Genomic DNA, 26,135 nt, shown 5'->3' on the forward strand with positions numbered 1-26,135 from the left:
AGGTAACAGGAGTCGCCTATGAGCAGCTGAGGGTTTTTTCTTCAACTCCATTTCCTAACATGCCTCTCCTGCTCCTCCTTCCTCCAGGGTTGTAGTCTGTGGGTAGTGGGATCTGTCTCTGACAACCAATAATTCGTTTTCTTACAGATTTAAACTGTATATCTTCCTTGCAGAGTTTCTTTGCATATGGCTGAAAGGACCAGAACAAAATGACCCCAAAAGAGACAGTTAACAGTGCACTTCACCTCACCATTCACTTAATTTTCTGATGAAGATTCTTTAATCACTTGGGTGCTTTCTCAGCTATTGGCCTATTAAAAAATTCATCACTAATAAGTTGAAAAATATGTCTTTTCCCTCCAGAAACATGTCAGCATCCCTCACATTGGCTTGATCTGGCTATGGCTGATACAGATAACCCTAAATTCCCCTGCAGACAAGGTCACAGGCAGTAACACCATAACCCTTACAATAGGTTTGTATTTAATGCAGTAACCCTTACACTTGCAGCCCCTTTCCCTCGTGCCTGACACCCACATTCAGTCCAGTTCTGCTGCTGTTGTTTCAGGAGCTCTGAGATAGCAATGAACGGTCCCCAAAAGGCAGCTGAGAGACCTCAGCTGTGGACACATCCCTGCTTGTTCGGGATTTCCAAGCTGGCAGTCAGGTTTCCCTTTCTGCCATCAGTGGGGAGCTCTGGAGATTGCTGCTGCTCTTTGTGGGAAATCCTGTGGACTCTGCATCTTGCCTCTGCTAAAAACACTGAAAGTCTAAGGACGGCACACACACACACACACACACACACACACACACACACACGTATGTAAAAGAAAGACATATCAGGCTAGAGGGTTGTTACATAAGTAGGAGGTCATGTTATTCATGCTTCTGGTAGCCACTCCTGCTGAAGGACTGATTTTGCTCCATTTCCATGTAAGGCAAGGCTAAGGCCATACACAGCTGGACAGAGTTCCTTAGAAATGAAGCCTGAACATAAAAATCCACCATCTCTCAATGGTTGCTGTGAAGGCTTCTTGCCCAAGCAGACCAGCAAGTTTTCTGGTCTCACAGCCTTCAGGGAGTTTATCTTTTTGTAAGTTCAAGCAGGTGGCAGGGAAACCTGGTATTTTCAGGATTCTCTCAGCACCCTTGCCCAGATATTTTGGGTCCAAACCCCATAGAACCTGCTAGCCAGGTCAGACTGCCAGAGTCAGATCTGAATGTTTTTGCTGGATAATATCACACTATCTCACCCTCCTGCTGCTGCACAAGACAATTTTTACAGGGTATACTGGGACAGAGTCAGTGTTCACTGAGAGCTTATCTGGGATCATTTTCTGAAAGAAGCAGCTTATAAAATCCAAGCAAACACATGATGATGTTCTGTCCCAGGAGACCATGATACTCATCCTCAGTAGTCATACTGAAAGACCTACTGTGCTGGTTTTGGCTGGGATAGAGCTAATTTTCTTCATAGTAGCTTGTATGGGGCTATGATTTGAATTTGTGATGGAAACAGTGTTTCATTAATGAAAACGATGTTTTCATTACTGCTTACACAGCATCAAGACTTTCTCTGCTTCTCACACCACCCACCAGTGAGCAGGCTGGGCTGCACAAGAAGTTGGGAGGGGACACAGCTGGGACAGCTGATCCCGACTGACCAAAGGGATATCCCAGACCACAGGACGTCATGCTCAGCATATAAAGCTGGGGAAGAAGAAGGAAGGGGGGACATTCACAGTTATGGCATTTGTCTTCCCAAGTAACAATTACGTGTGATGGAGCCCTGCTTTCCTGGAGATGGCTGAACACCCGCCTGCCGATGGGAAGTGCTGAATGAATTCCTTGGTTTGCTTTGTTTGCATGTGCAGCTTTTTCTCTACCTGATAAACTGCCTTTATCTCAAACCACACGTTTTCTCACTTTTACCTTATACCCATCCCACCAGGGGTGAGTGAGTGGCTGTGTGGTGCTTAGTGGCCAGCTGAGGTTGAACCACAACACCTACCTTCTTGAAACGTGGCGTCAGTTTTGAGTCCTTTCTGTGAAATTCAGTTCTTTTTAACTTTCCAGATGCATTGACATTTCCAAGCCTTGTGCTGTGCAAAGGACTGATTGACGGCAACCACCTCTCTTCTTGTCCTTTCTCTGGGAGTGCTCGGGACTGGAAATGTAAGAGCTCAGACCTCCACTCTCATATGTCACTGTGCATCAGCATCACCCATCACCATGGAATTACTCTAACATAGTGGGAGCCTCAAGAGCCCAGCAGAACCTCTTGACAGGACTGGGAGATATTTTTAATTGTTTAAGAGCATCACTTTAATAGCCTTAAATCAGTCAGCGCTGGCACAGGACCATATTTGTCCTCAAATCCCAGAGGGCTCGCTCTGCATTTTAATGTGTAGTTTGAGTGTATGCGATTTGATGTTAGAGTGTATTTTTAAGCTAGAAGACAGGCTTCTTTTGTATTGGCTCAGAAAGGTGAAAGTTTATCATTTAAAGAGCTTGGTGATGTCATCTGTACCAAGGGATTTACTTCTATGAGCTCGCTCTGTCTGCTGCTATGTGATGGCTGCATTTTAAAAACTTGCATGGCTTTATTGAAAAATCATATTAGAAACATAAAACTGCATGCAGTAGTTATTAGTATGAAGTCTATCTAAATGTCTAAGTGATGGAGCCTGATTTGCTTCATTTTTATTCACAATTCTGCAAGGCTGCTTGTATTTTGTATTCAGTTCCACCTGTAGAAATATGAAGCAGTCATTGACCTCTGTGGAGCTACACTGAGTTTATACACTGGTGCAACAAGCCAAAATTATTTACGCTCTCAGGGCCCTACTTTCAGCTGAAATCCTCCAAAGAGTGATAAAAGCCTGATCACTGCACTTGCAGGTTAAGAATGAGGATGTTACTATTACAGCTGCTGTTTTAAGTAAATGCAGTTGTTCATAGTACTTGTTGCATTTTATTTAGGGGGGTGTTGAAAAGTATGCTTTTCTTCGCTTTGCTCCCCTCTTCCTTTCCTTGGGTCTGTGCCCCCACTCCAATTTTTGGTGCCTGGAGAAGTGACAAGTTTAACTGATGCCAGAAGTTGACACCAAAACACAGTTATAATCATACCCCTAGAACCAAGGAGCATCTTTCAGCATCCATTCCAGTACAAAGATCTTAGTCACCAAGATAATAATTTTATCAGCATCACCTTTCCCTGATCTTCCTCACCGAGGCCAGATCCTGACCCTTGGACCTCCCACACTTTCAGCAGTAGCAGTGAGGAACCAGGGTCTGCCTGGTTAACTCCCCACATTTCTTCTCCTGGTACAGGCCATTTTCTCAGCCTCTGACACCCATTTCTCATCCAGTAGAATTAATTTATACACTTATTCCTGCTTGAACCCATTTCAGGCTCCTTAAGTTGGTGTGATGACATCCACATCCTCTGATGTCACCTGCAAGCAAAACATTTCACTATCTCCTTCAAACTGGGGAGCACTTATTGATGAAATCTTGGTCAGCACTGCTACCCCAGAAGGAAAAAAAGAGATGTAGGTAGATGGGACTGATAAAAAACTAACAGTCATTTGTTCTTCTCTGAAGAAAGGTCACAGCAAGTAGTGCTGGAGGAAGAAGCTGGAAGCTGGAGGGAGCTTTGTACTGTGGGTCCTCCAGAATCAGACCAGAAACTCACCCTTTTTTACTTTATTATTGACAATGCTATCACCAAAAGTAGGCACATGATAGAGAACTTAACGCAAAGAACTCCTGCATTGTGTCAAAAGACCTGTGGGAAATGGAAATAAGTAGCAGCTTTGGTCGTGCAAAACATGAGACTATGTACTCTTCGAGTATCTCCACATTGCTAGATAAAACAGACCCAGGCCAAGGCCAGGAGCTGATTACCTGCTTCTCTGCAAGCCTGTTATTTCAGTCCCAACTCCATTTTGGTGGGCTCCAGCTGGTTCTCTCTAGGGCAATTTGACACAACAGCGTGGGTGTGAGCTGGTCCAGGCTGCTTGGCGTCATCTTTATCCATCACTGTAGGCATTGCCATAAAGACTATGACAAAGAGCAGATTCATGACCCTCCTCTGGTGGAAAAAAACAAAAGAGGGGGTGGATAGAAGTATACTAGCTTAGCTATGGGGCAAATATGAGCCCTGGGAGCACCATGTAACGATGAAAAATCCAGTATTGTTTTGAGATATATCAGTCTAGTAATTTATCTTTCATCCCAGTAAAGGCAGGAAAATGTGCTGTTGTTGATTTTTATTTCGCTTAAGCTGAAACAGCGTGTACAGCCCTGAACATGCATGTTCAGGAAGATGCACTCAGCCTCAAACAGGTGCAGAGAATACTGACTAGGATATTCAGGCGACTGGAAACACCGTGCCAAGAGTATGTGACATGTTTAACCTGGCAAAAACTAAAACTAAACCAAAAAAGTTTCCTTTCAATAATATATCTGACAGAAAACCTCCAGATGGGGAAAACTGGCTATGCAAAGCACAGGAGAGCATCAATGCATAAACAAAGCATTCATGACTGCACATAGAGTGGAAACTGGAAAATTGTTTCTTGCCATCACCTGGAGAAGGAGTGTCAAAGAAATGTTCTCCTATAGTAGTCTAACTGCTTTTAACATGCCTCTGATCAGTTTGTGTACATGGACATATGGTGATGTTATTGCTATCAACAGAATGGCACCATTTCCCAGTGCTGTGTCCCTGTGGTATTCATGAGCGAGACCTGAGAGATTTATGATGGGATTTGTTTTGCCCAAATGTAGATACCTGTAAGACAGAAAAAAGGACTGAGCTAATCATCCTGAGCTGCCATTAAAGTCAACGGTAGCAACTGATACATCCCCTGCGTTAGGGTGGAACAAGCCAGGGAAATGCTTAACTCCTTCTGCTGATCATGTGGGAATCAAGATTTGCCCAGAATTCTCCATCTGTCTTGCAAGCATCTGAAGCTCAGTGGATCCCATGATGATGTCTCTGATCATCCCACAGTGAGCCAGCACCCCCTTCTCAAGATGTAGTCAGAGCAGAGTTGTGTTGCCTCTTGTGGGCTGGTTTAGACAAGGGCTCTGACAAGAAAGTATCACTGACATCACCCATCTGTGATCACCACTGCTCTGCAGCATGACAAAGCAGGGTCTGCCTGTTGGGTCACTTAAACAGAAACAGCAGAAATAGAGCAAGCATCACAGTGCTTCTGGAAAAAATTCTCTGAATTACAGCCAGAGATAGTGCCACTGGTTTTCCATTACTCAGCTTTTTAGGAAACCACAAGTGTCAGAACCAAGTGTTAGCAAGCATAAGTGTCAGAAATACAGAAAGCTCTTGAGCCTCCATCTTGCTGGATGACTAACGGAGCAGGTGGAGGCATCTTGACTGACGCTAGTGCTGATCTAATATTTGTCCCTTGCAGCTGGTGTTTGCACAGGGAACCCATGCCAGCTGCAGAGTCTTGGCTGGCAGAGCGGCCACCACCAGGCTGCAGGCAGCGCTCAGCAGGCAGCAAACCTGCCAGAGGGTGGGAGGAAGGAAGAGTTGACCTTTGCAAGGACAGAGCAAAACCCATCCGAAGGGAGAGAGCCAGCTGGAAGCTGTTCTTGCAACAGAGAACTGAGCTGCTTTCTTACATCTCAAATCTGGGGGAAATGATTTCTGGTTTATTGTGCACTATATTTTATGGGAAGAAACAACACTGTGCTTAATTTACTGGAGTGTTTTCATAAAATATACTGGGATTTTCTTCACAGCCCTCCTGCTCGGGACATATCTCCAGCTGAGGGTATCCGAGGTGAACTTCCTGCACCAGAGTTTTACCCCTCATCATAGACAGAGGTACTTGGGATGTTTTAAATGCACGCCCTCACTATGTGACCTCTTTATATTTCTCTGCACCTTGCACTGTTATGGTTTCTATCTTAGTGTGCTTTATGAGATGGAGATTCCTGCTCTTTAAAATAGCATTTTGCTGATTGTCACACAGTCCCGCTTCGAACTTTGGACTTTGTCTCCACACCCATCCCATGCAGGTATATTGCACACCACAGTACAGTACAGAAATATTGAGGTCTAAATAAACTGACTAATTTTAATCTGGCTTGGGCTGGGAAAGCATCCGGCCACAGCCCCATGCACATGATTTTGACTTTCCTATAGTTATGGTCTTCATACTTCTCCCCTAGTTAGACTTACTTTTTTACCTGTCTCCTCCCATAGAAATTAAGGTAATTATTAACATCCTTTTCCATGTTGTTCATTTTCAAGCACTTACTAAATACCCTGCTTGGATTTTGAAAATATAGCATCAGTGCAGTTTGCATCTTATTTTATATCTTTCCACATTTGCTAGAGGCAGCTGGGCAATCCCACAGTGTATGAGCAAAAGTCCCCAGAGCAGCAGAACAATCTGACTGTGTTCTGTTCCCACCTCTGCTTATGGCACATCTTTTCTGAAACAATAAAACTTGATTGCTTCTTATACATTTGTGTATGGGAAAAAGATATAATACTGTCTTCTACTGGAGGAAGATTATATTGGCCTTCAAATCAATTTCAATTTCTCATGAGTCTTCAATATAATTTTATTTCATCTTTATTTTTGGGTATTACATTTTCATCGCTTCATTCTACTTTAGAAATTGGAATTCTCCTGACACCTTACACAATGATAAATTAGTTGTAATTGGGAACATTGCTCTTGATGGGTGAGAGTGGTTTTAGGTTAAAAGTCCTGAATATTTTAATAGAATCCCTCTACTTTCTTCAGTGAAGAGGGTTTGAACTTTTGCTAGATCTCTTTTTTTTCCTCACATAAATGGAAGTGTTCAGGAACCCAGCCAGTGTGCAGTGCTTTCCAATGGATCTTGCACAAAATTTCTCAAAATCTAATTAATGTTCAGTCTTGCTGCTTTAATGTTTATTCACAATGCTGCTTTAATGGCTACTCACACTGGTAGTGCATGCTCAGTGCATTTACATTTTGGAAAGTGTACATGTCCACATTTGGGAACGATGCTTTGTGACAACTTTCTGCTTTCCTCTGGAGGTGTGAAACCCCCAATAGCACATTTAATCTGATTGACAGCAGATTTGATTTTTTTTTAACATACTGTGGTCTCATAGAAGAATCTAGGGATCCCACTGGTCTGTATACCATAGAGCAAGAAACATTGTTTTACTATACTATCATCAGACCAAAAATCTGTTCTTAATTTCACTGCTGTCAGTAGAGATTTTTGAAATCTTTTCCACATGGTTTTCATGTGTATGAAAAATAGACAGCTTGTCAACTTAAAAAAGGCAGCAGGCAGTGTGTCAGAGGTTTTGCCTGTCACCTCAGGCCAAAGTAGGAGTCCTGACAAAACTGGAAGGAGAAATTGTCTCATAATAAGGATGTCAAGCAAAATTTAGCAAGATGTGGGACAAGAGGTTGTGGGGTTAATTTTTGTACTGTCCCACAGTGAGGATTGGGTTTCATCAGAGCAGGTATAAACTTCGATGCAACACTTAGGGACTGAAGTTTCACTTTCTTGTAATTCAGCTCTGCATTGCAGTTTGGTGGTGGAGTAGGTATGGTTGGCTAGTCCTGACTGTGTTCTTTCTTAAAATTAATTACTGGGATATTAATGGAATAGGGTTATATAAGAGATCAATTCTGAAAAGTTTAGCACTGACTATAAAATATTTATTCATTGACTTTGCAAATTAAAATCTATGGTCATGTATATAAATATATGAACATATAAAAAGACTTGAATGAAAAATGTGAGTGTGTATGTGCCTGTATATGTGTATTAATACATATATAGACGTGCATTTTCTTAGTGCGCTACATGACTGAAAATACTTAACTCACTTATGGTTAAGGTATTTTAATTTTCTGCTGCTGCCTTTAATAACCTCTAATGTCCTTCTACGACAGGGCGACCTGCTTATTGGATGAGGGAAAGGCTGTGGATGTTGTTTACCTTGACTTTAGCAAGGCCTTTGACACCGTTTCCCACAGCATTCTCTCAGCAAAAATGGCTGCTCGAGGTTTGGACAATCGCACACTTTGCTGGGTAAAAAACTGGCTGGACGACCAGGCCCAGAGAGTTGTGGTGAACAGAGTTAAATCCAGTTGACAGCCGGTCACGAGTGGTGTCCCCCAGGGCTCGGTGTTGGGGCCACTCCTGTTTAACATCTTTACTGATGATCTAGACGAGGGGATCGAGTGCCCCCTCAGTCAGTTTGCAGATGACCCCAAGTTGGGTGGGAGTGTTGATCTGCTCGAGGGCAGGGAGGCTCTGCAGAGAGACCTGGACAGGCTGGAGCCATGGGCTGAGGCCAACTGCAGGAGTTTCCATAAGGCCAAATGCCGGGGGCTGCCCTTGGGCCACAACAACCCCCAGCAGCGCTACAGGCTTGGGGAGGAGTGGCTGGAGAGCTGCCAGTCAGAGAGGGAACTGGGTAGGTGATTGACAGCCGGCTGAACAGGAGCCAGCAGTGTGCCCAGGGGGCCAAGAAGACCAATGGCATCCTGGCTTGTGTCAGCAATAGCGTGGCCAGCAGGGACAGGGAAGGGATCTGACCCCTGTCCTCGGCACTGGTGAGGCTGCCCCTCGATTCCTGTGTTCAGTTTTGGGCCCCTCACTACAGAAAGGACATTGAAGGACTCGAGCGTGTCCAGAGAAGGGCAACGGAGCTGGTGCAGGGTCTGGAGCACAGGTCGTACGGGGAGCGGCTGAGGGAACTGGGGGTGTTTAGTCTGGAGAAGAGGAGGCTGAGGGGAGACCTCATCGCTCTCTACAGCTCCCTGAAAGGAGGTTGCAGAGAGCTGGGGATGAGTCTCTTTAATGAAGTAACAAGGGATAGGAAAAGAGGGAATGGCCTCAAGTTGCCCAGGGAAGGTTTAGACTGGATATTATGAAGTATTTCTTTACAGAACAGGTTGTTAGGTGTTGGAATGGGCTGCCCAGGGCGGTGATGGAGTCCCCATCCCTGGAGGTGTTTAAGAGTCAGGCTGACATAGCGCTGAGGGATATGGTGTAGTTGAGAATGGTCAGTGTGAGTTACTGATTGGACTGGATGATCTACAAGGTCTTTTCCAACCTTGATGATTCTGTGATTCTGTGAATTTGGGGGGAGACAACAATAACACTTCCTGGCTCTTGCCAGTGTGAAGTGCATCAGTAGAATTGGTGTTTGACGGAAGTCCAGCATTTCCACATTTATCACCTCCCATAGCACAACCTGAAGAACACCTTATTCTCCCCATTGCCAGGATAACCATGTCATGTCCTTGTGTGTTGTTGAGTTTTGCTTTATTTTGAGTCAGGTCTGCAGGATCTCTCCAGAAAGACAGACCATGCAAGCTTTAGATCAGAAGGTCAGAAAATCGGAAGAGGCAGAAGAGACCATGTTGGTCTGCCTTGAGCTCATCTTGCTCCTTGTAAACATGTAGATAGATTCTCCCTGTGAAAGCACGAGCTGCTATTTTGGTCTGTGATGGCCCTGAAAGTAAATGGTAAAATAAGAGACCCTGGAGAAGGGTCTGCAGATAGACATCGGCTTCTTTGTCTTTGAGCATTGGCTTGAATGTCCCAATGGGGTAACATGTTCTCTTATGCCATCCCCAACTGGGCATCTGCCCATCCATCTTACACTTCCCAGGGCAATGTTCACCTACATAGCCCAGCTAGCTCAAGTGTAAATCATGAACTAAGTGTAATCAGAAATTTGAAGGGAAAGTAACTGGGATAAGGCCAATTTTAAATTGTACCTGGTAGTAACAATTCCATCAAGGTGTATGACCAGACACCCCATGTGGGTGTGCTCCCTTTGTCATGCAGGTTGGTGGCCTGCTGGAGCATGAGCTTCCCACCTGGTCTCTTGTACTAGGTCTGGCTGAGCTGGAATTGGTTTCCCCTATAGCAGCCCTCACGGTGCTGTGTTTATGCTGGGAGCTGGCAGGGTGTTGGTAGCACCCTGGTGTTGTGGCTACTGCGGAGCAGGGCTTACACAGCACCAAGGCTCTCTCCGACATTTCCCCCCTCCCAGTGGGACGGGGTGGGCAAGATCTTGGGAGGGGACACAGCCAGGACAGCTGCCCCGAACGGACCAAAAGGATATTCCAGACCACATGACGTCTGCTCGAGTATAAAGCTGGGAGAAAGGAGGAAAGGAGTGGGGTCACACTGGGTCCTCCGAGGCAACCCCTACCTGTATGGGAGCCCTGATCCTGAGAAGGCCCCACATCACCTCTTCATGGCAAGTAGAGAATAAATCTGTTTTCTTATTTTTGCTTCCACGCGCCGACCTTTGCTTTGCTTTGCTTCTATTAAAACTGCTTTTGTTTTACCCACAAGGGTTGGTCTATTTTATTTTCTTTCCCCTCTTTGCCCTGTTGAGAAAACAAGGGGGAAGGGGGGGAAGTGATAGAGTGACTTGGCGGGTACCTGGCATTTAGCCAAGGTCAAACCACCACATCTCTGCTCCCGGTTTTCCTTTCCATGGCAACCAGGACACAAAGATGTGGGAAGGGCTGATGCAACAGTCTAGGTTTGTGCTGGCATGGAGTCAGGTGTAGCTGGAGTGTGCTCAGGAAATAGGAAAGTCCATGAACATGGATGGCCAGAGTGTGTGCTCCTACTCAGGTCCACAGACTGCCCAAGTGACTGTGCGCCTGTGAAAGGCTGGTGTAGCAGCACTCAGCTGTGTTCTGCATGCACCACCTCCACCTCTGGAGGATCTAGGTGTGCCTGTGCTGCTATTAGCAGCTTTATAAAAGGAATTCTTCGTGTTTCCACGTCCTCAATGGTTAAGTTCAGTGACATTCAAAACTAAGAAAAGAAAAAAAAAAAAAGCCGATGTGAGAGCACTGTTTTTTAGAGCATACTCACATTCTTGGCCTGCGTTTATAATTTTTCTTTTAGTGGTGAGGGATCATGAGAGGAGACTGCTCCAGCTGCAGCAGTAAAGGCCTTCAGAAGATGTATGATGACTCTTGAGCTAGATTATTTTTCTCATTCTTTCTGGACTGTTTGTCCTCATAGTTGCCAAGAAAAAAAAAATGCTAACTTGCAGCATGAAAGTAGTATCTCAGCAAAGCACCCTTAAACATCCTGAAACACTGGTGAGAGACTAGCTGCAAGGAGAAACCAAGTACAAGCAGGTAGTTCTCTGCCATGGAGGGCTTTTTAGGCTGGACCTCAGAAGGGGCCTGGAGCTGGTCTGTCAGAGATGGTCAGGCTCCCTGCCTCCAGAACTGAACGCTGGCAGTAATGCAAGAAACATCTGCACAGGGCACAGATCCCCTCTTCAGGGATTTCCTTCCCCAAAATTTTCTATGTTATAAAGCACAGCTCCATTCTGAGTGAATCATCCCAAGTTGCATCTACCATGGCTGCTCAGAAGATGACATAATATCATCCAACAGTTACCTTGTTCAAAGTCTAGACATTTGGACATGCAGACAGCAAACATGATGAGCAAACCTGCCAGCCATCACTCTGAGCATTCAAGCCCTACATGAGGTGATATGGGTGGTGGACTAAGCTTTATTTCCCAGATTCAGAAATAAGTCTCAAATTTTGCTCCCGTGAGCAGGAACGTGACTTGAACAACCAGTCTTTGGCCCCTGCATTAGGCAGCTTTATCCTTTCAGCTGTAAAATCAAAAGGAGCAGGAGTGATGGTGGAAAGCCAGCCAGTTTTTCTGAAAGGTGAAAAGGGAATTCGGGACAAAGAATGTTATTTAATTTCTTTGGCCTCCTTAAGCTGTTGGCTGGTGGTTGAACAGATGTAACTACGTAACATCAGCTGCATGCAATTAAATATATTGCTTGTCTTTGCAGATGTCCGGAAAGATTTCTGTATATACACAACACTGTGTGAGAGGTACAGGACTGCATAGCCACACAAAGACAGTTTTATTGTGTGGCAGGTCATGATAAGTACATGAAAGCTGAAGCACCTCAGACGATACTGGACTCTCTCATGGAATCTGTGTTTGCACTTCATTTCAGCTGTCTTTCAAAGAGGCTGTCATTTAAACTGCCTCAAATATGATGCAGGAAATCAAAACATTAGTCCAAGGATTGCACTATTGAAACAGCATCTGACTCCTCCCAGCTGTGATTACACTTGGTTATTTTGGATGGATCGTATTTCTGCTCCTATTAGAAGCAGAAGGTCATTTCTATCTTGCCTATCACAAAGGACCAAAAGAAGCAGCAACAGCCCTAAAACAAGGGGGGGAAAGTCTGATGCCTCTCTGCTCCCAGCACAACATGCTGTTGTAGAATAGAGGAACATGCACCTCAGAAGGAGACACCAAGTAGCAAAATGCACACCCCTTTCTCCAGATATTCTGAGAAGCTAAAACAAAATGTCATCTATGGCTATGGGATATATGTTAAAGAAGGCAGAGGATGTATCACTGCCATGGTTTGAGCCCAGAGGGATACTGAGCACCACACAGCTGTTCACTCATCCCTTCCCTCCGCCCCAGCACTGGGAAGGAAAAAATTAATCAAAAGGCTCAGGAATCGAGATAAGGATAGGGAGGTGTAGCTCACCCATTACAGTCACAGGCAAGAGACAGGTTTGTTAGGGGAAGAAAAAAAAAAAAAAAAGACATTACTTTAATTCAAACCACTAGAAAAAATGACACTTAACAGACAGAATGGGACAGTGACAAGTGTGACCATATCAAAAAAACATCTCCCCCCAATCATCTCTTCTTCCCAGGCTCAATTTTGTTCCTGATATTTCTACCTCCTACCCCAGCAGCAGAGGGACAGGGAATGGGGTGTGCAGTCAGTCCTGCTGCTTCTTCCTTCAAAGCGGGGAGAAGCACTCTTCTGCATTCTTCCCCCTGCTCCACATGGTGTCCCTCTCTTGGGAGACAGTCCTCCACAAACTTTCTCTGGTGTGAGTCCTCCCCACAGGATGCATTCCTCTCAAGATGCTCAAGCATGGGTCACCTCCACACACTGCACTCCTCCCAGTACTGAACTAAAACAGCAGGGGCTTCTTCTTCCCACAGAGTCCCAGTGGTCCTCCACAGGCCACAGGCAAATCTCTGTTCCTCCAGTGATTTCCAGGGGTGTCAGGGAGGGTGGACCTCCTGTCTCACCACAGGATATTGGGGGGCTCTCTGCTCTGACACACTTCTCCCCCTTCTTCCTCTTTCCGTCCACTGATCTGGGTGTTCACATAGGTGTTCTCCTAATGCCTCCTCACAAGTCCCCCAGCCCACTCTCAGGTTCCCCTTAAATACTTTATTACAGAGGCGTGCCCACCACACTAATTGTCTTGGCCTTGGCTACAGGCAGGTCTGACTTGGAGCTGGGGGAGTTTCAAGAAGCTTCTCACAGGGGTCCACTGCTGTAGCCCTGCCCCAGCTCAAACACAGCACAATCATGAAAAAAGCAGGATGCTTATCTGCTCACTGTGACACCGCTCCATCAGGCAAACATAGCCACAAGTGGGCCTGAACCAGGGCTAAAAAACAAATGCAAAGAGTGGGATTTCCTTGTTCTGAGGGTTAAGTGGTTCAGGTTGCAGCGATATTACTTCAGAAAATCTACGTTTGTCTCTGGTGTAGCTTTGGAGTGAAAAATTACCTTTGTCTAGAAATAACAGGGCTTCCCTGAATGACAGGAAAACACGCATAAGAAGTTAGGACATTGGTTGTCTCATAGGGGTACCAGTTATTTAAAGACTTTATTTCCTGCTCTTATGTCTCCTTCAAGCTCAAAAGCTTAGTATTCCTTTAACTTTCTAGACACGTAGCTATTCTTAGAGTTCTGTCTCTTGGAAAATTGAGGAAACATATCAAAATACTTTTTAAGGGGTAGGTGGTCTCTTGAGGGATGTAGAGGCATTGCTAGTAATTTAACTGGCAGGAGCTTATTTTTCAGAATAAATACGGTCTCTTTTTTCACTACATTTTTTGCTATGATACTTCCACAGCAAAGAACACTGGTCTTCAGCTCCGTGAATGGAGACATGCAAGAATACCAAATGCAGCTATGGCAGTAAATGGGAAAGTGGCATGTTATGCAAGTGTTGTTAAGGCTGCATGTGAGGATCTAACAAGGATGGTCTTGAATCCTTTTGCAAATAAATCGTAATTTTAAAAATCTATTCCTCTATCTTCACCCCAGATTTTGACTGATGTTCCCCACTATTTTGCTGGTGGCATGAAGAAGGCAGAAGGATGTTCTCACACCTCCAAAGACATTTCTCTCTTGTGAAATGATGGCCCACCTACAGAAGCTCAATATCTGTTTCTTGGTCTTTCTCCCCCTGTATTCTGAGGACATTCTATGTTAGTTGTGCAATCAATAAAAAGCATATCTTCAGCAACTAGTAAATCTAGTTTATTAAAACAGGTTTGACAGTTAATGCAATTGCTAACAAAGTTGTAGCATAGTCAATACAAAAAAAAAAAAAAAATCTTCTAGATATCTACATGCAATCTGATAATAGGGTGTGTTTGGATGGGTACAGACAAAAACATGTTAGTGAGATTAGAGTGCAGCTCAGTCAGTTTTTCCATTCCCTTGTAGTATTTAAGATGTACAGTACCTTGTCAGAGGCTGCAACACTGTCACTTGTCCCTGCTTAGGTCTACTCCTGGCAGGGAAAAACCACAGAAAAAGTTTGCCCCCTTCCAATTATTTGTCCTCTATCCCAGCCCTGCACAGGCTACCATCTCAATCGCATTCCGATTGCAAACCAGAGGTAATATTCCCTTCTCCTTCAACAGCATGGGACCAAGCACAGCAGGAGTTCATATGGTCAGCTCTCAGGTATGCCACTGAGTTATTGAAATAAGGATTTGGAGCACGGACTTTTGTGAAGACTTATGATAAAACTCTGTGCTTACATCAAAGGCAGCATAAAGTGACTGAAATAGATTGACTCTGCAATTGAACATAACCCTTAGCTAGTCCAGAAAAATGTGACTTTCCCCGTGATTTGCCAAGTACTTTTCCACCTGACCAGCAATGTTTTCTGCATATTTCAGACAGACCTGAAAATAGCTAGCTGCAGTTATTTTTGTTTGGAGGCAATAATGTTCAGCTTATAGAGTGCTTTCTCCAAATAAGTTTAGAGCACTGAGAAAGTATCTTCACTGACAGAAGCCTTCCTTTGCGTGGATTTCACAGGGAGGGAAGGATTTCAGCATTTTAGCTAGTTTTCATATGAGACAGGCTGTTTTCCTGGAAAATATGACAAACCTTTTTGTCTTTTTTTTTAATTAAAAAATTAGGTTATTAAAAACAAAATCTAAACTTAAAATTTCAGGCAGCCATTTGGTGAGATTTTTCCAAAGTACACATAGGTGTAGCTTCCCATTGCTTTCTAAAACAACCCTCCTTCTCCCCTGCCTCCTGTCTTTCCTCCTGGTTCCTGGTTTAGTGCTTCCCTGTTGCATCGGTGCGCCTTTGATGTCAGGGAGTTCAAAGCAGCTGGAAGTTAATCCTATGAAAAAAGGGACCAGTTTCCACCTTGGAGCAGGCAGGAGTTTACCTGGAGGAAACCACTCCCTAGCTGCCTGTTTGGATCCCTACATGGGAACTGAGTTGCCTAACCTAGCTTTCAGAAAAGCACTGGCAACAGTAAGTGTAAAACAAGTGTTACAATGGCCTTGAAGGAGTCAGCACACACTTGGAAAGCTGCAGGGTGCACCTGAACCCTGCCCTTGCTACCAGCAGCCATCTTACATCGCTCTGTGCTGATGCCGTTCGCTTGAAATCATTATCTCACTTGACAATCAGTAAAATGTTAAGCAAAATAACTTGATGGCCTCCTCAGAGTGGAAAATTTTAAAATGTTAATGTCTTCTGAACAGCCTGACCCTGTACTGGGTACTGTTTGGCTCTCTGCCTGCTTTGTAAGTAAGTCAGCCTCAGCAGTAAGTATCAGTGATGCTTTACATTTCTGTTATGTGCAGACCTTTGGCCCGTGTTGGCAAAGGGAACTGACAGGGTGCTATGAGTCTGTTGAGTATCGCAGCATCTGAACCGTGCATCTCTGCATGCACAGGGATGTGGAGCACAGAGAGACTCAGACACAAACACTGAGGTGGGTAGGTGAGCAGTCTCCCTTCAAGTCACTGGCTGAGTATTGTGAAATTAAATGAATGGGCTCTAGTAGCAAGGTAAACCCCTTTCAACTTGCCCTGGAGAGGATGAACACCAGAAGTGTTCTACCCTGCCAAATAGAATAGGACTAGGGATCACACCCTGCACCTGACCTCTGATCATCTTGCCTCAGTTTTGGCCACCCCCAACAAGTTCTCTCCAAGACACTTTTTGCACCAGAGATGCCTGGCACTGAGCAGCATGGCTGCAGGATGGCTAGAACCACAAAGCCTCTGGACCCAGTCTAGATGTCCCTTTGGGTCTGTATATATCTAATTTTGCAGTTCTGCACGAGCTACCTGCGGTACAGACTTCTGATTCTCGCTTTGAAATTTTCAGCCGCAAAGTAATAGAGGACAGGATCAAGGCAGCTGTTCATGGCAGCAAGGCAGAGAGCAACCACCAGTGCTTTGTGCATGGGCAGGCTGGCCTGGCTGCAGCTGCTGTGCATCAGGTGGGCAGTTCGCAGGATGTGATACGGCAGGAAACAGAGGAGGAAGAGGATGAGAGTGATGATGATGGTGGACAGTGCCTTCTTGTGACAGACTGCCTTCTTGTGCTGTGGAGTCTTGGACTTGAGCAATGCTTTGATTGCAAAGATGTAGCAGACAATAATTGTGCAAAATGGCAGAATGAAGCCCACGATGAGGACAAAGCTGTTCATCATGAGGAGCCTGCGGGTGCTGGAAGGGTGGAGGTCCAAGCACTTGGCTGGGTTGCTGTACCCAGCGATTTCCTTGCTTAACAGAGGGCTGGAGGCTGCCAGCACGAAGACCCATATGGCTGCGCATGTTATCCTGGCATACTTTATGTTGGTTACTTTCCAGTGTTTGAACGGGTAGACGATGGCTATGAAACGAACCACACTGAGCACGGTGAGAAAATAAATGCTGCAGTACATGTTCACGTACAAGGTGTAAGTCATGATCCTGCAGACAATATCACCAAATATCCAACGCGATCCCAACAGGAAATATGAGGCCCGAAAGGGCAAAGTGCTCACAAACATGAGGTCTGAAACAGCCAAGTTCTGCATGTAAATGTTTACTGAGGTCTTCCTCTGTGAAGGCTGGAAGAAAACATAAATGGAGAGGCTATTTCCAACAGCACCCAGGAAGAAGATAAAGAGATACATGATGGGATAAATTACTTGCTTGAAGCTGTCAATCGTACAGTTAAAGGAGCTGTTAGTGAAGTTGTTGTCTAGTGCCATCTTGGAAACATTCATAGTCTAGAGCCAGGCTCTCTGTCTTTCTGTCAAAGTAAAAAGAAGTGGTGTGAGTGCTGGGTTACGGGCCAGGCAGGGAGTTCAGCTATTCAGGACTGTTTTGCTGGGGACAGAGATTTCAAAATGCAGAGGGCAGTGGAAAGTAAGGGTTCATTAATGAGTAATTTCTTATGATGTCCCAGTAAATGCACATCTCAAGGCATAAATCCCCAAGTCATCTCTAAACAGTTTCAGTATTACTGGTTGTTGTCTCAACCTATGAAAGTGCTGCCTTTTAAAGTGCTATGTGTGTGTTTTAATGGCAATTCTCTGATCTTCTCTGTGCAAAACAAGACAACTTGCTGTCAGCCATTTTGTAGCAGGGAAGTTTTAAGTCTCCCATTACCTACCATGGAAACATCAAAACCTGATCAGAAAAAAAATCACTGTCACTGGTAGGTCTGCATTTCAAATTAGGATGAAAACCCCAAGGGCTGAAGTTGTCTTCCAGAACTAGTGAAATTTTTCTGGTTTGTTGTTGGCAGCATGTCACTGAACTTTCCTGAGCAATACCAGAGGTATATTGATATACTAGAGAATGTATAAATTAAGGACATTTTGACCTTAAACACTGTGCAAATACTGTGCTAGGTATGTATGGTTCTTTTTTAACTCTCTCCTCCTTACACAGTATTTCTTCTTCCTTGTAAGTTTCTGATGGCTTTTTATGTCTCTTTTTGTGGGGCCTTGGCTTCATTTACCACTTTCTCAACCTCTTTTGTGCTCAGCTGCTCTGCATCAGTCATCTACACGCACTGCAGCTTCCAGGACAGCCCACGCTTGCAGCCATAATGAAAATGGCCTGTGAGAAAATGGGCTGTGTTCACAGAGAGTGGTATTTTTTCTCCTATGAGGCTATAATTCAATCAAATCAAAACCACTCATCACTAAAACACTCTAAATAATTTTTCTTTTCTCATTAGGGTCTATTTCCTTGATGAACTTCTGATTTCTTCTCTCAGCTGACCTGCAGCTAGGAGTATCTTCAAAGGAAGGTTTCACTATTGTTGCTTGCTTAATAGTGGGAGTAATTCCCTCTTGGCATCTGCCAACATATTCTAAAGGTGGAGCACAGAATATTTTAGCCTAAAACCCAGAAATATATGGCATTTCTAGATGCATGAAAAAGAAGGTTTTGATTTGCTCCAGCAAGAGTGATAACGGGTTGATGGTACATGACTGCATTGTATCTCTTATTCTGGACTTCACTGGCTTCACAATTTGAAATTAATTTATTTGCACAGGTGGAGTGTCCCTAGGGGGCAAAGTTGGCTCTAGGTTTGAGTGCTCTGGACTCCCAGTTACCCAGTGCAGTATTCCAGTGTGCTGTAAACAGGAGCCAATTTCTGAACTCAAGCCATGGTATGGGAACCTGACCTATGTTCAGAGCAGCCCATGGTATCTTCAAGGCGATGTCTCAGAGCTCATGTGGATCCCTTAATATAGCAACCAGATGTGCCCCAGCAGTTGTGTTTTATCTGGCTGCACTGCAACAGGGAGCGTGGGAAGCATAACCCTCAGGCTGGGCTCCCAAGGAGCAGGACTTACCCCCTCCATTGCAAGATGGGAGCGTGGTGGTCTGGGGAAGGGGAACATTTACTCACACCAACGTTATACCATTCTCAGCTGTGCCGGAAATTATCCCTCCAGAAAATAAAGACAATAATATCTATTGCACTTAGAAACGCTGAAGACTGGAGGTGGGCAAATTTGATACTGGGGCTCAGCAAAGTCCCTGACTCAGTAAACACATGCTCCTGAAGGAAATCTCCTCACCTGAGATCCTCTTCCCCTGCAGAGGGGAGAGACAAGGTATACTTCCTAACACAAATATTTTGCAATCAAAGGAGTTTTGAACAGTTTTGATTTTCTGTGCAAAGTGACTGATACATAAGTTTTCTGTCTGGGATCAAGGACCAGCTTTTCTCCTGATTGAAGCTGATGTCCACATTTTCAGGGAAACATTTCAGCCTGAGGTACTGCAAAGGGAGAGACATTTTGCTATGGCTCAAGCATCCTTGCCTTTAGAAACCCCAAACCACAAGAAAATACCTATGCCTGTTGAAACATTCCTGTTTTGTGGGACACCAAACACTGTTCTGTGAAGCCTGTGAGCTAGAGGAGCCAAACAAGAATGAAGAACTTGAAGTGTGGGCAAATTCAAGGCCCTGCTGAGCACCACAACTGATGGTTTGTGGCCTGACAAGATCTGCTAAAGAATGGGATTAGGGTAATGAAAATTCAGCTGATGAAAAGCCCATGGTCCCTGCACCCTGGAAAGAGCACTACAAGCACAAAGGCTGAGGTACTTTGCTCAGGCTCTTCACATGAGGCTATCTAGCTAACTACCATTAAAACTATTTTGTGCTCCTCATTTCTCCAGCCAGTTAAAGACCTTTAGGAAACCAGATGCACATGTGTTATTGAGAAAACTCAGCATTCATGGGCCTGGCAAGAAAAATCCAGTAGTCAGACTCCTCTTCAAGTTATCCAAACAAAACTTTCAAGCTGTTACAGGATGTTTAAGAGAAAGAAGCTGGTTATCTGAAAGCTGTTAACTACCATGGTGCCTGCCCCTCAGTCGAGGGCCAGGAATGACCCATGCAATTATCATATGTAGATGCTCCTACTTAAATGTGGTGTAGAAAGGAAGGTGCAGTGAAAGATACATTTCATACAGGACTATCTCAAGCAACCACAGAGGAGAAGGGGAGAATTGTATTCCTCCTTGAAGCCAAGAGCTGTTCATTAGCCAGCTGTTCATCATCTCCTAGATAAACAGAAAGGATGGTATATGTAAAGAACGGCAAGAAACTTTGCTTTCACCAAGAGCGTTCAGACTGCCTCCTGGGTCAGGAACAAACACAGTGGGTTTTGGCTGAGAGAATAGACCTATAGGGTCCCCCAGAAGGCTTCAGAAGGGAGATTGGTGGCAAGATCTAACAGCCCTCTGAGAAAAATGGACAATCTGAAATGAGAATCTCTCTTAAGTGGTACTGCAAGACTTCTCTGATGGAAACTCCCTAGCAGGAGATATTTTTCTATATATGAGTTTCCCTGATGGAAGCTATCAAGTAGAAGCACCTGATACATGTCCCAAGGCTCTGACAACCACTCTGGCAGGAGAGAGAGAGAGAGCACATCAGCTAAGCAAGAAAAAAGGAGGCTTTTCTGAAATAACTGCTGCATAAGCAGATTAGATGTAGAGTTTGGGTGGGTTTTTTTCTTTTCTTTACCTCTGTGAAGTCTCTTCGAAACACAGCTTGATAAGTATGGTTTTTATAAATAAAAATGTACCCTTTATTACAAATTATGTCTATTTATTATGATGAAATATTTTGCCTTTTATCTTAGCTTGGCTTGAATGTGATTTAAGGTAAGGGGATAACAGAAAGACATTCCTTGCCTAAGGTGAATCTAACACCCTCAACAAATGGGTGCAGAAACCAGGTGGGAAACTGATAGAGCAAAAGTAAGAGGATATTTATTTAATTGGAGGAGATACTAAACTACTAAAAGTGCCCTAAACCTATCAGATTTTAAGCCTAGGATGCAGCTAGCAGTCTAGCAGCAGAGTGGGGGCTATATTGTAAACTGCCCAGTATGCAATGTGTACGGCTGCCTCCCCAGGGTAGGTTTTGTGCTTGTGTGTGCACGGCAAGGGGCTGGGGGTGTGGAGGGACAAGACTGGCTGTCTCCAGGGGGCAGAAGCAGGTCTGCCCAGGTGGCAGACCTCGTGATATGTCTGTGCAGATTTCTGTGGGGTGCAGAAGAGGAGCCAGTGGTGGCTGTGGTCATTGTGGTCACCAGGGATGAAGGTAGGATCTTCGGGGCTCAGCTACAAGGCAAGAGAGAAGCTCAGGTCAGTGCATGCATGAGGTAGTAGAGAGGAGAAATGTAGGTATGTAAGGAACTGAGGCATCTTTTGGGATAAAGGCAAGCGATACAGAAATGAGAGATTGAACTGTACCCAGAGTGGAGCCAGGCTGCTGGCACTGCAGAATGAAAGCTTTGCAGAGGAGTATTTAATTAGAAGCAACAGGGGAGCTGATGGGCATGGGAGAGCAAGTGGGCTGGACTGATGAGACCTGAGAGGGCATTGAACTGACATCCAATGCACCTCTGACAAGGCCAGGAGGGAAATAAAGCCCAGCTGCAATAACTAGAGAAGGCAAATCCAGCTGCCCACAAATCAGTTAGCTGTCACATGTTATCTTGAGTGACTGATCAAAAGGAAATCTTACATGTAATTCTGCACCAATGCTCAAAGCCCAAAATGAGACGAGGGAGCTGGAAGGCTTGGCTTGAGGCAGCAACCCTAGTACAAGGGGAACCTCAGAGACCTGCTGGAGAGAGAATAATCAACAGAAGACTGTGTTGCCATGCTACCAGCTTTACGGTAATGATAATGTGGGATGCACAGGTGGAGGAGTGGCACTGTGCATGAAGGACTATGTAACTTGCAGCAGCATAAAAATACCATGGCTAAAGAGAAGCACTACAGAGTTCTTGTAGGCAGAAATCCCATACTCTAATAATAAAAAATATAGTACTAGGAATGCACTATCGAACTGCTCATCATGTTGATGACATCAGAAAATGTTAAGTGAGAGCAGGAAGCTGAAAGCAGGTAGCAATAGCAGGAGATTTTGGGTGCCTTTACAAAGATGCGATGCTGCAGACCAATGAGATATAATGTCCCATATGCAACAAATGGCTGATTCGTAGAATAATTAGTTCTGCAGACAAATCCACAACACAAGATGCTATTTTACATTTGATCTTTAGTGCTGCACAGGTCCTGATTCAAGCAGGTTTTGATGAAGGGAGCTCTGTACTAGCAATCACAGTAAGGCTACGATTGGCAGTGTTGTGGGACAGAGAAGCAGTCCCAGAAGGAAGAAGCCTACATAATTTTGGGGGCTGTTTAAAAAAACAAACATAAATTTCAATAAAACATGTGTTAGAAGCCTACATTCCAAAAGAAATAGACATTTTAATAAATATTGAGCCTGATGTCTATCAGTAGAATAATTAGCAAGACTATGATAGGGAAAAGATCACCATTTAGAAAGCAGAAGTCTTGTCCAAATAGGGAGAACAGGAGCCTGTATTATGACAGATCAAATATGGAGAGAAACTAAGAGCATTAACAAAAAAAACAACCAAACAAAAAAAAAGTGAAAAGCACCTGGTGAAGGATGCTCAGGCTGACAGTAAATTTTGTAAACCCACTGAAAGATGAAAGACGACCAGGAAACTGACAGGGTTGCTTGGCGGCAAAAGATCTCTTAGGGACAGCAAGGCCATAGCAGAGAAACTCAGTGAGTTCACTCTTCCCCACCAAACATGTTGGGGTATTTTCGTGCCTGATGCAGCAAACAGCTCAAAGGAGCCAGCTCCACTCAAGGGATCTGTGCAGGAAATATTAAACTGACCAGATAAGTGGGAAACCAGTAAGTAATCAGGACCAGATGGCATTCATATGAGTATCCCAAAGGATCTCAGATGTGAGACTGGCAGCCAAGGCACGTAACCCACCATTACAATCAGGCGTTGTGCCAGGGGACTGGCTGGGCTACATGAGAGCCTTGGGAGGGCAGCTCGAGTGCCATGAGTCAGTCTCAGTGCTGGGAGCTACTGACCGCTGAGACTGATTTCCACCTCTGGTATGTTGTGGGGGGTCTGTAATAAAGAATGAAGGTGCTGAGCTTGTGGAAACACCAGTCTGCTGAGAAAGAGTCAGCACATCTTCTGAACACAGTGATCCTGCCCTACTCACCTGCTGAAGGGCTGTGAAGATGATGGATGAAGGGGGCCCAGTAGTCATTTGATATGTATATATGGATATGTATGTATTTATACATTTGCATTTGTGAAAGCCTTTGACAAAGCTCTGTACCAAGGGTTTCTGATGGAACTAAGCTGCCAGAGAGCTGTAAGGCATGTCCTTTTATGGACTGAAAGCTGGCTGAAGGGTAAGAAGCAAATTGTGGGCTTAATGAATCAGCAGTGGTGTCCTCTAGGATTTATTCAATATCTTTATTAATAACCTGGAGAAGGCAGTTATCTGGGTTAACAGATGCCATACTGAAAGAGTGGTAGATAAGTGTTAGTGTATTTTAATGTGAACTGATGCATGCTGAAAAAAATAATCTAAACCTGCATGATACAAACTTGAAACTGGCTGAACAGGGAATTAGGCATTGGCATCACTGACCATTTACGGAAGTAATCTCTGCATTGGATGCAGCAGCAAAAGCAACCAAAAATGTCAGCAAAATGAAGGGCATCATCAAGAAGGCTATGGAGAGCAAAGCATGTTACCACCTTGTATAAAATCTTCATGCATCTGGTCTCTACACCCAAATAAAAGAGATTATAGAGAAGGTGCAGAGAGGGGCAAGTGAAATGATCGGGGAGGCAGAGCAAGAACTAAAAATCTTGAGACTCTCCAGTATGAATAGGAGGAGGCTGAAGAAGGATGTGGTCAAGTTTTAGAGTCACGAAGGTGTTGGATGGTGCGAATATGCACTGTTATTCACAGGGTTCTGCAGTACTGGGACTTGGAGTGCTCACCAGAGTTTTTGAGTCTTCTTTCAAACAGATAAAAGAGGCTGCTCCTCCATGAAGCGAGGAGCGGGCGGTGCTGGGAGCTTGCTGCCACAGCAGGCAGTGCAGGCAGGTGGCTCAACAGTGTCAAAGCAGGATCGAGCAAATGAGAGGGCAGTAAATGGGAAACAAAAGTCTGGGCAGGGATGTAATCCCCAGAACTCATGGACAGCAGTCAGGAAGCTGGGGAAATGCAAGGGGAAAGCGCTTTGGAAGGTGATCAGGCTCTCATGTTGTGCCTAACCAGTGTCTCCTGTTGCCACCATCGGAGATTGAATACTGGTCTAGATGGACATTGGTCTGAGCTGTCAGCACATTTCTCACAGTTCACAATATGCTTCTCGTTCCTGGCAATGTAACAACCACAGTTGACTTCACTGTGTTACCCCTAGTTCCTCCTGGTGAAGTGAGACCAAAGCCTGATTCCACCCTCTATGTCAAAAAGCTATTACTGGGGAAGTGGCAACAGTCGGCAGCCCTGGGCTGCCCTCAGATCTAGTGGAGGGTAGTCAGTCAAGTCATCCAGCAGCTCAGCAGACAACAGGATCGGTTTCTATGCCATGCGTGGACAGAAGGACAGGCTCCTTTTGAAGAGGTGTGGTAGAGAGGTGCTGCTGCTAAAGGTATAAATATGAAACCTCCACTGTCGCCTCTAAAGGTGTAAATATGAAACCCTCCATTTCCAAACTTGGACCTGCTGCTCTGAAGCACTGCATTCACTATTACATGAGGAACTACCAAAGAACCTATTTTCAATAAGGTGTTCTGCACATACAAAGTTAAATAGGGAAATTAGGCTGTTCATGCAAAATACAGTTCTTTGCTGTGTTAAGTGATAAATATATAGATCCTTTTGTATGCCAGGAAAAAGACATGCTCTCTGCATCTATCACAATAACCCTTTGTCTTAAGAAGACCTCAGACACTACCATCTCATGTCATTAGCCAAATAGGAAGCCAGTTATGATATCGCTGCTATACAGGAGACCACTTGCATTTGCCACTGCGCTTCCAAGAAAACCAGAAGTTCTCATGTTTTTTTTTAAAGTTCCCACTGGCTTTCTTACTAGCATTCACTTTGTGTTTTAGCAGCAGCACTGCCAAGAATAAATGTAACAAAATGTAAAACTTAGAATTAACACTAAATTCAGCAAAACATGGCATTTTATTAACCCTTCTATATGCACAATAATTACCAAAAAAAAAAAGTCTGACTTTTAACACCTTTTATTTTAAAAGTTTCCCATAAACCTAATATATATTTTTCATTTAGTTAAAAAATTAGATTCATTTAATCAGATCCACAATTTGATATCTTCCATCTGGCCAACTTTCCTAGTTACATAAATCCACCCTTTTTTCTGCCAAAAATATTCTCAAGACCAGCTTTGTCATAGACAAAGTTTAGTCAGTGATCACAGCTTCTGGCAAATAAAAAGCTTACTGCCAGTAATAAGAAATATAAGTAGTTTGTATTTTAATCATTGCAACATCAGAAAAAAAGCAGACAAATCTTGTCCTACCTCAGCTCTTGTGCCTTCTGGTGTGTTTGGTATTTCCTTCTTCTGCTTGCTGTTGCTCACAACTTTCAGTTTTGATAGTGGAAAGGAAAAACACAAAACCTTGATACAAAACCCAAGTGCTATTTATGCAGAAGTCACAGAAAAGCAATGAGCAGTAGGAAAGGGAAGTAAATCCTGATTAAAAGATCTTACATCTTGTTAAGAGAGAAATGTTCTCAGCTCAAGGAGTGGTGCTAGGAATCACATGGCAATCTTTCATAATTTTCACCCAATGAAAGAGGCTCTGCAGCTACGTGGCATGTTGGGAAGCTTTCTGGATTCCTGTATTTGGGCCCACACTTCTATATATGTGCTTTCAATAATCAGGATTCCTCAGAATATTAGAGGAGATCCCTGTATAAGATTCACATGGACAGTTAGTGATTTAGTTATGGGAATTATGAAGAGAACACATTCTGGGGTCATTTCCCAGGCTTTTCATGCATAAATCACAGGAAAAACAAAACTCTAATCAGGCTGCTAGGAATTGGTGCATAATCTTGTTCAGCTCATAGTTTGAGTCTGAGTTTACAG

General features: G+C 44.2%; 1 protein-coding gene across 1 annotated transcript; it reads right to left on the reverse strand.

Moving 5' to 3' along the window:
• Positions 1-15,999: 15,999 nt before the first annotated feature.
• On the reverse strand, positions 16,000-25,617 carry CYSLTR2 (cysteinyl leukotriene receptor 2). The gene is made up of 2 exons (XM_026841385.1): positions 25,563-25,617; positions 16,000-17,414 (listed from the first exon to the last, which is right to left on the reverse strand). The coding sequence occupies exon 2, from the start codon at positions 17,386-17,388 to the stop codon at positions 16,456-16,458; it is 933 nt and encodes a 310-aa protein (XP_026697186.1). The 5' UTR covers positions 17,389-17,414; positions 25,563-25,617; the 3' UTR covers positions 16,000-16,455.
• Positions 25,618-26,135: the final 518 nt, after the last annotated feature.

This window comes from Athene cunicularia (genome assembly GCF_003259725.1).
Source record: "Athene cunicularia isolate RWA chromosome 1 unlocalized genomic scaffold, athCun1 chr1_part1, whole genome shotgun sequence".
Taxonomy (NCBI): Eukaryota; Metazoa; Chordata; class Aves; order Strigiformes; family Strigidae; genus Athene; species Athene cunicularia.